The sequence below is a fragment of the Buteo buteo genome, chromosome 6 (assembly GCF_964188355.1).
Source record: "Buteo buteo chromosome 6, bButBut1.hap1.1, whole genome shotgun sequence".
Classification (NCBI taxonomy): domain Eukaryota; kingdom Metazoa; phylum Chordata; class Aves; order Accipitriformes; family Accipitridae; genus Buteo; species Buteo buteo.
Genome location: NC_134176.1, coordinates 38,583,182 through 38,595,460, shown reverse-complemented (window position 1 = coordinate 38,595,460; position 12,279 = coordinate 38,583,182). Strand labels below are relative to the sequence as shown.

The 12,279-nt window shown below is 45.6% G+C and overlaps 1 protein-coding gene across 1 annotated transcript in view; it reads right to left on the bottom strand.

Moving 5' to 3' along the window:
* Positions 1 to 12,279, bottom strand: part of GALNT16 (polypeptide N-acetylgalactosaminyltransferase 16) — an 81,222-nt gene that overhangs the window by 34,664 nt on the left and 34,279 nt on the right. The window contains exons 2-3 of the mRNA XM_075030508.1: positions 7,031 to 7,206; positions 3,488 to 3,586 (exon numbers count right to left, since the gene is read on the bottom strand). Of these exons, the coding sequence (XP_074886609.1) occupies positions 3,488 to 3,586; positions 7,031 to 7,206 (275 nt within the window). The remainder of the gene's footprint in view (positions 1 to 3,487; positions 3,587 to 7,030; positions 7,207 to 12,279) is intronic.

Here is a 12,279-nt window from a genome sequence, read left to right as displayed (position 1 = left end):
AATAGATAAGAGTAAGTGATTAACTTTAGAGTAAGATGAATTAATAGAATAACCTGAGTGATTTTCAGAAATTCAAAGGTGATCTTTGATGTGTAAGAAGATAAGCGACTGTGGTGACCGGAGACTTTCTGCCTATGACCACTAACTTCAGAAGAACCAGGGCAAGACAATAAGAATCAGTCAAGACAGGAAAATGTATTGGACTTTTGAAACCACTGGAGAATAGAGAACTGAGAGTTCATGGAAAAACACCAAGAACACCAAGAACTTCTTTTGACCAATCATCAATTGTGTATTGTTTTGTAAAATCGTATACATATAGAAGGCGTTTTTGAGTTATTTTTTGCCATTCACTGTGGTGGTGGCCCAATTCTTGAGTTGTTAATAAAACAAACCTAGAGAAAGCCATGACTGAAAATTCTTTAACAGAGGGACAAGCGACAGGGTGCTGGAGGGAAGAAGTTATTCCTCCCCACAGTCACTCCTCTATTTCCCCCTCTCCCTCAAACACAAACATTTCTCCCATCCTCAAGTGGCAATAACAGCACATCACTCCCATTGCTTCCACCCAGCAGCAGAGATCCCAAGGGCAGCAGGGAGAGTTTGGCAACTGCTGAGCTGCCAGATGTGCTTATGTGAGTCCCTGTGTACACACGTGCAGGTGGGTTTAGCAAGAAGGGTCTGCAGATCAGGATCTGGCCCCTACAGCTGCCGTGTTTAGATCACCCTGAAATAAATCGTCTCATCCCTGGGTCACTTCCCAAGACCTTTTGGTACCAGCATTGCCACTTAGCTAAGTTACCTTGCAGAGCTGTCAGAATAACACAGTAAGACACTATCTGGCTCAGGGGAGTGCATTTAGGCTCTCTATAGTTTTAATTTAAGATCAGTTCAATCCCAGTACCATTTTCATATATTTCTTCCTAGAATTTCCCAAGGTTTCACAGCTGATTTTTGAGTGCCTAAATTTAGGCACTCAACAGCCAGGCTTGTAAAGATCTCAGGTATGAAAACTTCAACTGGTAGTACATGTTCTACTCTCCTCTAAAAAAGTTTTCAGCCATAGAAAATTTTGCTCTCAGTGCTGCTTATTTCCATCAGTTGTCTTCTTCCACCCCCGCTTCTCTTATAGCATCCCCATAGTGTAATTATGATAACTAAACTTGGGAAAAGGCCCATAATAACAGTGGAATCATATTTAACTTTCACCAGGTGCCTCTCAAATGGTTAATTCAAACTATCTAAATAGTCATGCTCTACCTGGCTTAAGAAAGCTCTTATGGATATAGAAATGATGACAGGCTGCAAGCCTGACTAGTCAGCAGGTAAGCAGGCAGTGCAATTTTATGCCTCCTGTTGCTTAATATCACTGTGGTCCTCTGCAGATTCACAGCCAGGTCATAAACCAAACAGAACAGAACAGTCCTGTCCCTTTGATACTTGACTTATCCCAAAGTGCTGCAAGGTAATTACATAGTATTTGGTGCCCTGACTGTGTATGTGAATTGAGTGACAATTACACTCACAGCAGTAACTCAGCCTGGCACATTCAGACGCACTTTGCTGAAAGACAGGACTCTCAGGTTACAGAAAAGGCCTTGAAGAGCACCCTGAAATCTTCAACTCCCTCTATAACATCAGTGTCAACCTGGAAGTGGGACGTAGCTCTATGCCTCTTCTAATAGTGCAGCCATGACCTGAACCTTCACCTCTGTCTTATGGTTGTCAAACCTCCCATGCCTCACAGACAAGGCTACTAGCCAATGCTTGGTTGCGTGACACTGCAAATACTGTAGAGCCCAAGAAGAATTCATCCTTCGGGATCCCTCGTCAGGCAGGGATAAATCATGGACCCTTCTGACATTTGATGTAAGCAAGAAGTAAATCAGTCACATGCACTGGCTGTATACCATCTGGCAACGAAGATTCCAGCTGTAGCCAGAGGTCTGGGAGGAAATGCCACCCACCCCACCATTCACAGCAGAGTACAGCCAGTTCCTCACAAGAGCACTCCTCCAGTGGCAGCAGGATTGCAGGGACCAATTTGAACAGATGGGTCATCCATTTTTCAAGGTCTTTGTGGGGCGCTCTGGGTTGCAGGAGACCACAGCTGAGAGGCTGGTAATCCCACATCTTGAGTGCTGTGTCCAGTTCTGGGCTTCCCAGGACAAGAAAAAGTGGGACATGCTGAAGCAGGTCCATTGAAGGACCACTAAGATAATTGAAGGGACTGGAGTATCAGATGTATGAGGTGAGGTTGAAAGAGCTGGGGTTGTTTAGCCTTGAGAAGAGGATGCTCAGAGAGGTTGCAGAGTCCGCATCCTTGGAGATACTAAAAACTGACCAGGCACAGCCCTGAGCAACCCACTCCAGTTGACCTTGCTTTGAGCAAGCCTGCCCTGTTAATGCCTGGCAACACTCACCTGCTCATTAGTACACAACACCTCCATAGGATCTGGACATCAGTTTCTCTCTCTATGCGTTACTGCTGCTCTGAATGTCATCTTCTCTTCATTTTAACTATCATGGCATCTGGCTGTTTGATGGGCTGCCTTGAGATTTTCTTAAGGATCCTACTACCATGGTTTCTGAGCACCTAACCATTTATTTTCTGACCTATGATGTAATTGGCAGAAATCTCCTCCCGTTACCCTAGCAGCACTGTGGTCCCAAACAAATCTGCTCATTTTCTGAACAGTGGCTCTGTAGAACTCATTTTATAGTTCAAATGAAAAGGAAATGATAGAGGTAAAAAGGCAAAATGTGTTAATACAATATATACAGGTTTCTGGAAACACAGTAGCACCAAACCTGGCAGACAGAAACCAGCCTTCTAGCCATGAGGCTAACTTGAAAAAGCCTGTTATTTATTCACAAAGCACATTTCTCCAAGCCCACAGGATCTGTCAGGGGAAGAAGCGGTGATGATGAATAATGCATTCCTGTTAGTGATACCATCAGCTCAACCTTCCACAAGACTTTGAGTTCATCACCTTCTGCCTGAAAGACTTGCAGGCTGTGCCCACTGCCCTCAGTGAGCCAGCCCCAGCTCCTGTAACACATGCCCTAGCAGGGAGCTGGCTGCTTATTCCCATTTATGGAACACAGTCCTTCCCAAGCCCCATCCATCAGTTGCATCTAGCAACACACAGTGTCCCCTTTGGTCCCCCCTCACTCTTCCAAACAAAGCTCATAAAGACTGTTCCCACCTGCAGATGCAGGCCCAGTAGCCCCTTTCCTGCTGCTAATGATTCCCACCACAGGGGCTACATAGTGGCTAACTGCAGATATGCTCTGTCTTTGAAGATACGCCCACACGACCAATCCAAGCCCCTGACCTGTCCTAGTGGGCCAGCTCAAGGGCAGATCACAAGCACTTGGGGGACTGCAGCCACCCTCCTTGTCTAACTGCTGGAAAATGCCTAACCCTCCACCAGTGCCCTTCCAGGCACCATCGTTTGGGCCCAGCACCCCCTGCTGAACCCACCTCTTCACCGTGCGGAGCAGGGTAGAGCGTGCCTCATTGTGGAAGGTGATGATGAGGCTGGTAGCTGGCAAGTCTGTGTCATAGCGTACAGAGGTGCACCTGCAACACAGGAGAGCAGAAGTATAAGCTAAACATCACCCACACCAAGGTTGGCAGAGCTTAAAAAGAACTCTGTGTTTTGAAAGGCAAAGTTTTGAGGCTGTGATACTGTCATGGTTTAACCCCAGCCAGCAACTAAGCACCATGCAGCTGCTCACTCACTCCTCCCAACCTTGTGGGATAGGAGAGAGAATCAGAAAAAAAAAAGTAAAACTCGTGGGTTGAGATAAGAACAGTTTAATAAAACAGAAAGGAAGAAACTAACAATTATAATAATAACAATAAAAAAATGACAATAATAATAATAATTAAAAAAAGGATTGGAATATACAAGTGATGCACAATGCAATTGCTCACCACCCGCCGACAGACACCCAGCTAGTTCCTGAGCAGTGATCCCTCCCAGCCCCACTCCCTCCCAGTTTATGTACTGGGCATGATGTCACACAGTATGGAATATCCCTTTGGCCAGTTTGGGTCAGCTGTCCTGGCTCTGTCCCCTCCCAACTTCTTGTGCCCCTCCAGCCTTCTTGCTGGCTGGCCATGAGAAGCTGAAAAATCCTTGACTTGGTATAAACACTACTCAGCAACAACTGAAAACATCAGTGTGTTATCAACGTTCTTCTCGTACTGAACCCAAAACATAGCACTACACCATCTACTAGGAAGACAATTAGCTCTACCACAGCTGAAACCAGGACAGATACCTAAATTCACGATGCTGAATGCTGAGGAGGGCACGTGGGTTTTACGGGGAACAAAGTTTCAACATCGTGGACTCTAGTCCCTGGATTTGCCTGTGATTCATGCAAAATCTTGTTTATTCATGCATAGGACACGCACATGCTAAGGACGCATGGAGCTGGTACACCCAGGCACTGCTGTATGAAGCACTTCAAACTCTTTGGACATTGGGCTTTACAGAAAGGAAAACACTAGCTAGTGCTGTGATCTGCATCAGGGAGCTGCTGAGGTTCAACACGAATACCTCAGCTGGCAATGGAAAGCAATTCCTCCCATCTGACTTTGTAATGTTAGGTACATAGATTCATTCCCATATTCAGAACCAAGCACTAACTCAAGATCAGCTTGCACCAGGGCTGCTCATACCCTGTGGAGAACAAGGATTCTTGGACAACAACTCACAGATGTGAATCCTGGATCCAATTTTGGCAGATACTAGGAATGGCAGATTTGGGCTGATCCGATCCTCCAGAGTATCTGCCGCCTTAACTTCCAGCCAGTGTCAAACAGCAGTCAGTCTGCACTAATTCCCTGCCCCATCAAGAGCCTGCACTTGAAACTGTGGCCTAGTGTTTTTAACAACTCAAGGTCACGCGTAGACTGAATCCATCCCAGGAGAGAATACAATTCAATTCTTACAGCCACTACTTGTACTTCCACATTTACTTACTATTCTGCTATGGCTATTACTAAACTGTTACTGTTTTTATCATCACATTCAATCCTACTGGTTTATGACTTTTTCATTGCAGTATTTTATTAAGGGGACAGCAGCATCTTACAGCAATTTTCAAACATATAAAGAAACCTTGATAAAGACTAAAATGGAAAACCTGAGACCAGACAAGAGACATACCACATTTATTATTGTTTCAAAATAACTCCATGATGTAATGGATATAAAATGTATTAAGGCATCAGGAAGTGGAAAAGCAGAAGAGGTTTCTGTGTGTTATATGGGAAGTCTTCCCAAGATCTCAGCACTATTACAGCATCACAGAGGACAAGGACAAAGTCTGTGCTTGCAAATTGGCCCTCTCTTTGCTTTGGATCAAAAAAACAGCTACACGCTAGGTCAGAAGGAGCTTGTAGGATGTGGAGTCAAGTACGTCCAAGCTCTGCTTGGGTGCCTGAAGAAAAAGTGACATGTTAGTGACCTATTGGCCCCCCGCTCCTTAAACGGGGAGCCAGGTCCATTTGTGACACAAGGATGGGCTTTCCTCAAACCACATCTAACTTGTATCAGCTGAAATAAGTCCTCATCCTAAGTTGCCATCCCAGCAACCATTCCAATATTGTTACAAGACAAGGTACTCACACAGCTCCCTCATTCCCAAACTGCCACCCCTGCAAAGGGGAGGAACATGGAAATAGGTTTATCGGCTCTAATTATACACTACTTTGGACTCCCCATTGCTGAAGGGAATCCTTGCAAAGCTGGGACTGAAATGGCCGTACATTTCCAGGGAATCACATATATGTTGTTCTTCAGACTGAAGTGCATAGATGAGGCTTTTCACAAAAAGCATGCTCTGCGTGTTACCACAGATCAAAATAAGCAATAATTCATCTTTGAAGTGAGCTGGTTTTAGGCCAGAACATGACAGCAGATTAACAGAAAACAGCAATTCTGCATGGCAGGGAGACTTGTCAGTAACGCAGGGCATGGGACCGCTGCCTCTGAGTCACTAGGAAGCCAATCCTGACTACTATGCTGGGGAACAGGAGCACAAGACTTTGATCTCACAACCAAGGTTCGGACTGCTTGCATTCACAAAGCACCCTGATGGCTGTCAGTGCTGGCAGGCTCACAAATCTCCATGTCTCCTGACATCCCTTTTGCAGTTTCAATCAAGTTAGATGCCTTCTTTCCTGTTTCCAGCAGCTTTGAAGTGTTGCTTTGCAATCCTAGGTAGGGTCTAGGTTCCAGCTCAGATAGACAAGCATTTCAGACATGGTTAGTTTCCTTCTGGTTTTTATCCATTGAAGTAGGCTGTTTTACACTACCCTATCACTATCAAACCTGCAGTTTTCACAGTACAACATTATCTTTTTGTACTCCGGAAACTACAAAATAATTACCTTAGCACTATTAGCAATTTAAGGATGAGTTTAGTCAGCAAAATAAATTCACTCCCAGTGAAACAAGGACAGAATGATGAGCACTTTGCAAGCCATGAAATACTCACTATATTCACATGTTAGTTTCATCCCCACTCCAGCAGCCTTCATCCAAACCTTAATGCTCAAGCTGGAAAGAAGGCACCAAAGCAGCTTCAGGCAGCCAGGGCACAGCAGGTGAGGAACACCAGAGTAAAGCAAGGCTGTAACAACAGTGTGCCTTGCAGCCAGGACAGAGGGTTGCTGAGAGAAGCCATGAGTGTGAGGGGAGTTGAGCAAAAAACAACTGGCAGGTGAGCAATCTGAGCTGCAATGGAGGGGCTATGCTGAAAAAACAAGATGATGTTTGCACCTGAGAGAAAAGATGCTAGAAAAGCAACAAGCTGGGGCCAAATTACTCAAGGGTCTCTGTGCATTTGAGACCTTTCCAGATTAACCACAAAATACAGTGGAGTAACGGACTGACACTAGCAAACAAACACAAACCATCCTTTGTCAACACTGCAGAACAACACAGGAGGGCAGTGGACTCCCCACACCAAGCAGCAGCCACGGCTTGGAGCAAGGGCTGCATTTTACCTGTAGTGCCTGGTGTCCCGAATGGGCCGATCGCTGCTGAGTTTGTCGCTCTCTAGCTGATTAAAAGCGTGCTGACGGTAGGGGTCTTCTCCAGCCTTCACCAGTTTTGAGGACAAGTAAGCCTTTTCATCAAAACCCCTCCGGCTGTTCTTCTCTCCTTGGGGAGCCCTTGTCATCTAGAGCAGAGACAAATATCAGAGCATCAGGGAGAGCAGCTAACTCATGTTTAGACACAGTTAATAAGTTCAGACATGCGTACAATAAGGCAGGTTGTTTGCCATACATCTGAAAGTGGCTCAGGTATGGGAGAAGGCAGGACAGGCAAGAGCTTCGAAAGGAAAGCAGGAAACCCTCATAGATATGATGTTACAATTGCCTTTGAGGAAAACTGCAGGCCTTACTATCCTTACCGACTAAGCTTGGGATGAAAGCTGCTGTTCCCAACAGCACAGGCAGAGCCAAATTCCCTGTAGCACTTGTTAAGGCAGAACGTGTGAGACTGCAGGCATTTGGAAACCCTTCGAGGCAACGCAGGTTTGAGAGCAGCCTTCAGCCAATGTGGCTGAAACACAGTATTTTGAAGAAAAAGAGATTCAGCCTTTCGGCAATTGCTATTGCACAAACACAGAGACAGCTGATTTAAAAGGTCCCCTGCTGTGCCTTGCTCTGCTTTGCCCAGTCTCACAGAAGTCTGTGATAAAGTTGGAAGTTGCACGTGACTGTTCCCAGTCCTACACAGGAGCAAAAACACCTGGGCTATCCCTTTCCTCTCCTAATTTTCCTCTAGCTTTCCTAGGCCACAGGGTCAGTACAATGCCAGCACCTGAAGACCATTCACTAGGGCCACTAGGAGGGAGGACAGGCACAGTTCTAGACCACGCTGAACACTTAGATACCAGATTTTGGTTGGAAAACACCTAGAAACTGTAAAATATTGGCTTATAAAGCAATCAGGATTGTTATACAATAAAACTAGTTTAACAAATTGTCTATGGTAGCTGTTCAGTAGACCAAATCATGAAGAAACCATAAAATGCTCCCAGCCTTGTACAAAGGAGTGCTGGAGCTCCCTAAAACTGCTGGAAAAGGCAGATTCTGGCACGTCCACATCTCATCCAAAGTCCTGGACAATCCCCAGATCTTGAGATCCTTCTGTGTAAAATAGTCTGGATACCCTGTAATACTAGGCTTGATCATGTTTCTCCTTCTGCTATAAGGCTCCTTTTAGGAGCTTTAGAGGGCAAGAGACCAGGGACTGGTCCCCAATACCACACAGCATTTTGGTCGAGCCATCTTAATGGGTCGGGAAGCAACTCAAGACACCCAGCACCACAGCAAATTCCTTAAGCAGGAGAGAGCTTAGAAGAACAAACATGTCTGCACCTTTCTCTGAGAAGGGCTACCCTGCAGTGCAGACAGCCCTAGGAGAACCAGACAGCTGGGTAAGATGATGGCAAATGAAATTCAGCGTAGACAAGTGCAAGATAATGAACATTAGAAGAAACAAATTGAACTACTCATGCACATTGATGGATTTCAAATGAACCGTGACCACTCAGTCCGGTGCACTCAGTCCGCTGAGATGGGAAATATAGCAAATCAAGTGCACTGCAAATGGGACAGAGAAAACTGAAACCATCGTGAACACTGTTACACAAAATCAGTGACAGCTCAGCAGCCACGGCCAGAGCGCAAGTTTTGTCAAACTGGTCTCTGGAAGGAAGCTACCGGAGGATGAAGAGAAATTAATTGTTAGGACTATTCCATTTGGAAAGAAGATGAATGAATGAGAAAAGAAATGAAGGTGGCCCATATAATTATGCCTTAATTCAGCCAAGGTCAGCCTGACGCTCAGATTTCCCTTTCTTACCATACAAGAACAAGGGAAAAGCCTTTTCATAGGGAAAAAAAAAAAAGCGCCACTATTCTCAACACAAAGAAACTTATTCAACCACTGCACAGCCAAGCTGCTGTGTATGGATTTGCCCTAGTGCAGGACAGGCCCAGGCACGTTTCGCCAGATAGGCCTGCCTCCATTTTGCCCCCGCCGGCCGCGAGCGCCCTGCCCTGCCCCTCCGTGAGGGATGCCCGCCATCGTCTCCCTGCCGCCGCAGCACCGGCTGGGCACGCCGCTGGCTTAGGGCAACGGGTCAGTTATCTGTACGGCTGGTTTCACTGCCTGCTGCCTAGACTCTCCCTTGAAGTCATACTTTCTGTACGACGAGGAAAATAATTACCCTCTAGAAATTGAAAGGTTTTCCTCCTTCGACTCATACTAGGAGTTCTGGCAAACCGAGCTTCCGTTTCTCTTTTTCCTTTTGCCCTAGAACACAACACCGGTTTGTAGCAAAAGCCCAGCTTATCACCCGCCTCTAAATATTCTGCAGTCACTCGCTTTCCCTTTGCTACTTATCACCGTCTCCCCAAGCCCTGGAAAAGCAACAGCTGGGTTTGGTTTATATTGCCAGGAACATCCTGCAAAACCCTGGAAGTAGCAACGAGTCTTCAGGAGCCATTTTGTCAGGGCACCGCGAGGGCCGGGGACGCCCCATGGCGGAGCTCAGGGCAAGGCCTGGCAGCCAGGGACCATCCCCACGTCCCAGCCAGGAGTGGGGCAGCTGGGGGGCACCGGGGCAGCCCCAGCCATCAGGCACCTCGGGGGGACGGGACAGGATGCGGGCCCACCGTGGCAGGCCCCGTGGCCAGGCAGGACAAGGCTGTGGGGAGCTGGAGATGGGCCCTGCTGCGGCGGCGCTGGGGCAGGGGCTGAGAGCCCCGGGGGTCCTGGGCCATGGGCAGGGACCCCCGGGGGCTGACAGGGTCCTGGGCCATGAGCAGGGCCGGGGGGGCCCCGGGGAGTGGGCAGGGACAGGAGGGCCCATTAGCGCCCTCAGGGCCATGACACATTTGAACTTGAACTATTAGGGGTAATTCCTCTGGACACTACGGTTCTCACGTTATCAAATTTTAAAAGTGGTAAAAGAGCACTGGGAATTAATTGTCGGTTAAGAATATTCCTCATCTTCATCTCGGCCAGTATCTCTTTGTGCTCTCTTCAAACAGAGAAAAGGGAAGGTTCAGGGGATGATAGCTTCAGCTTCCAGAAAGACAGCTAATCAACAGGTAATCAACAAGTAACCTAACATGCGACCTGTGAGCACCAAGAAGATAACAAGGTAATAAATAGGAGCCAACTGAGATTTGTCAAGACCACATCATGTCAGACCAACGACCAACCTAATTTTCTCCTGTGTTGGAGTAATCGTCTTAGGGGTGTGGAGAAGCAGGAGATAGATACATCATGACTTTGGTAAGGCTTTTAATAGGGGCTGGCAAAACATCATTAGCAAGCTAGAGAAATAATAGTCTAGATGAAAATATTACAGAATGGGTGAAACTGGTTGGAAAGCCACTGTCAGAGCAAAGGGGCTATGGTGAAAGCAGGTCTTAGAGGTTTGTTCTGGATCCAGCACTATTCAGTATTTTCTTAAGAAGTAACTTGGATATTGAGACAGAGTATGTTTATCAAATCCATAGGAAATCTAGCAAAAATGTCAGACACATTAGGGAACAGGATTAGAATTCAAAATTATCTCAACACATGGGGAAAAAAAAATGTCTGAAAATAACAAATGCCATTCAATAAGGGCACTGCAGACCTCTACAGTTCATCAGGTCAGTGCTAATACAAAACATGGCAGAAAGAGCAAGGTAGCAGCTCCTCAGAAAAGCCATCAATATTACAGCTTATTACAAACTACATACACAACAGCAAAGTCAGATTAAGAGAGGAAACCAAACACTACCCTGAGTGGAGCCCAGACAGCTACAAACAAGCCTGGCAAAGCAAATGTAAAGCTTATCTTTAAGGACTGACTTGCTTTATCAGATTGTTCTCCTACAATAAAGATGTTTAACTACAGGACATTTATCACTGTTAATTCAAAACATATTTGACAGGAGCAGCACAGGTTCTCTATGAAATAAGTAATCAGTCCCCTGCCAAACCCTCTGAGGAGGGCAGACTGATATCCACCCCCTCTTTCTTCTCCCTTCACATTAACACCCCTCACTTCAGGAAGAAGTCAATATAAGCACATATGAGCTTTGGGTATATTAAATGCACAGAATGTACAGCTGAGTGCAGAGTCAAGACTTTTACCATATCAACAGGACAGTTCATACCCATAAGTTCTTTATGTAGTTACATACCCTCTATCCCCATGCTTGAGGTTGGAACTACAAGTGGGAGTTAGGGGAGCAGAAGAGCCCCGTTCCTTCTGACTGACTGTCATGGTTTAACCCCAGCCAGCAACTAAGCACCACGCAGCTGCTTGCTCACTCCTCCCCTCCCAGTGGGATGGGGAGAAGAATCAAAAAAAAAGAAGTAAAACTCGTGGGTTGAGATAAGAATGGTTTAATATTTAAACTAAAATAAAATATAATAATAACAATATCATAACTGTAATGAAAAGGAAGATAACAAAAAAAAAAGAGAGTAATAAAACCCAAGAAAAGACAAGTAATGCACAATGAAATTGCTCACCACCCACTGACGGATGCACAAGCAGCAATCCGCCCATCCCAGCTGACTCCCCCCAGTTTATATACTGAGCATGATGGTCTATGGTATGGAATATCCCTTTGGCCAGTTCGGGTCACCTGTCCTGGCCATGCTCCCTCCCAGCTTGTTGTACTCCTGCTTGCTGGCAGAGCATGGGAAACAGAAAAATCCTTAACTTAGAATAAGCACTACTTAGCAACAACTCAAACATCAGTGTGTTATCAACGTTATTCTCACACTAAATCCCAAACACACTGTACCAGCTACTAGAAAGAAAATTAACTGTATCCCAGCCAAAACCAGGACACTGATGCTCTTTGATAGAACAAAAATATTTGCTACATGAAAGCAGAAATAAAGATGAATAGGCAGTGGAAATGTGAGCGTCTAGACTAGGGATTAGCAAAGTAGTTTGCAGAAATCAAGGTTTGTCTCAAACATTGCTGAGACCTCCAACACAATTCACATACCACAATTTCAGGAAATACTGTAAACCTCCTAATCTCATTTCACCACTACTCATTTTCACATATGCTTTTCCCTTTCAGTGACAGAATTCACTGAGATGCTCTTCTGCTGTTGAAAGGATGTTCTTATTTGTGTTTTGACATGGTTCAAGAGACCAGAAATTATTTAAGTAGTGAAATTAACTTTATAAGCAAGGGATTAAGGGAAAGAAATTAAT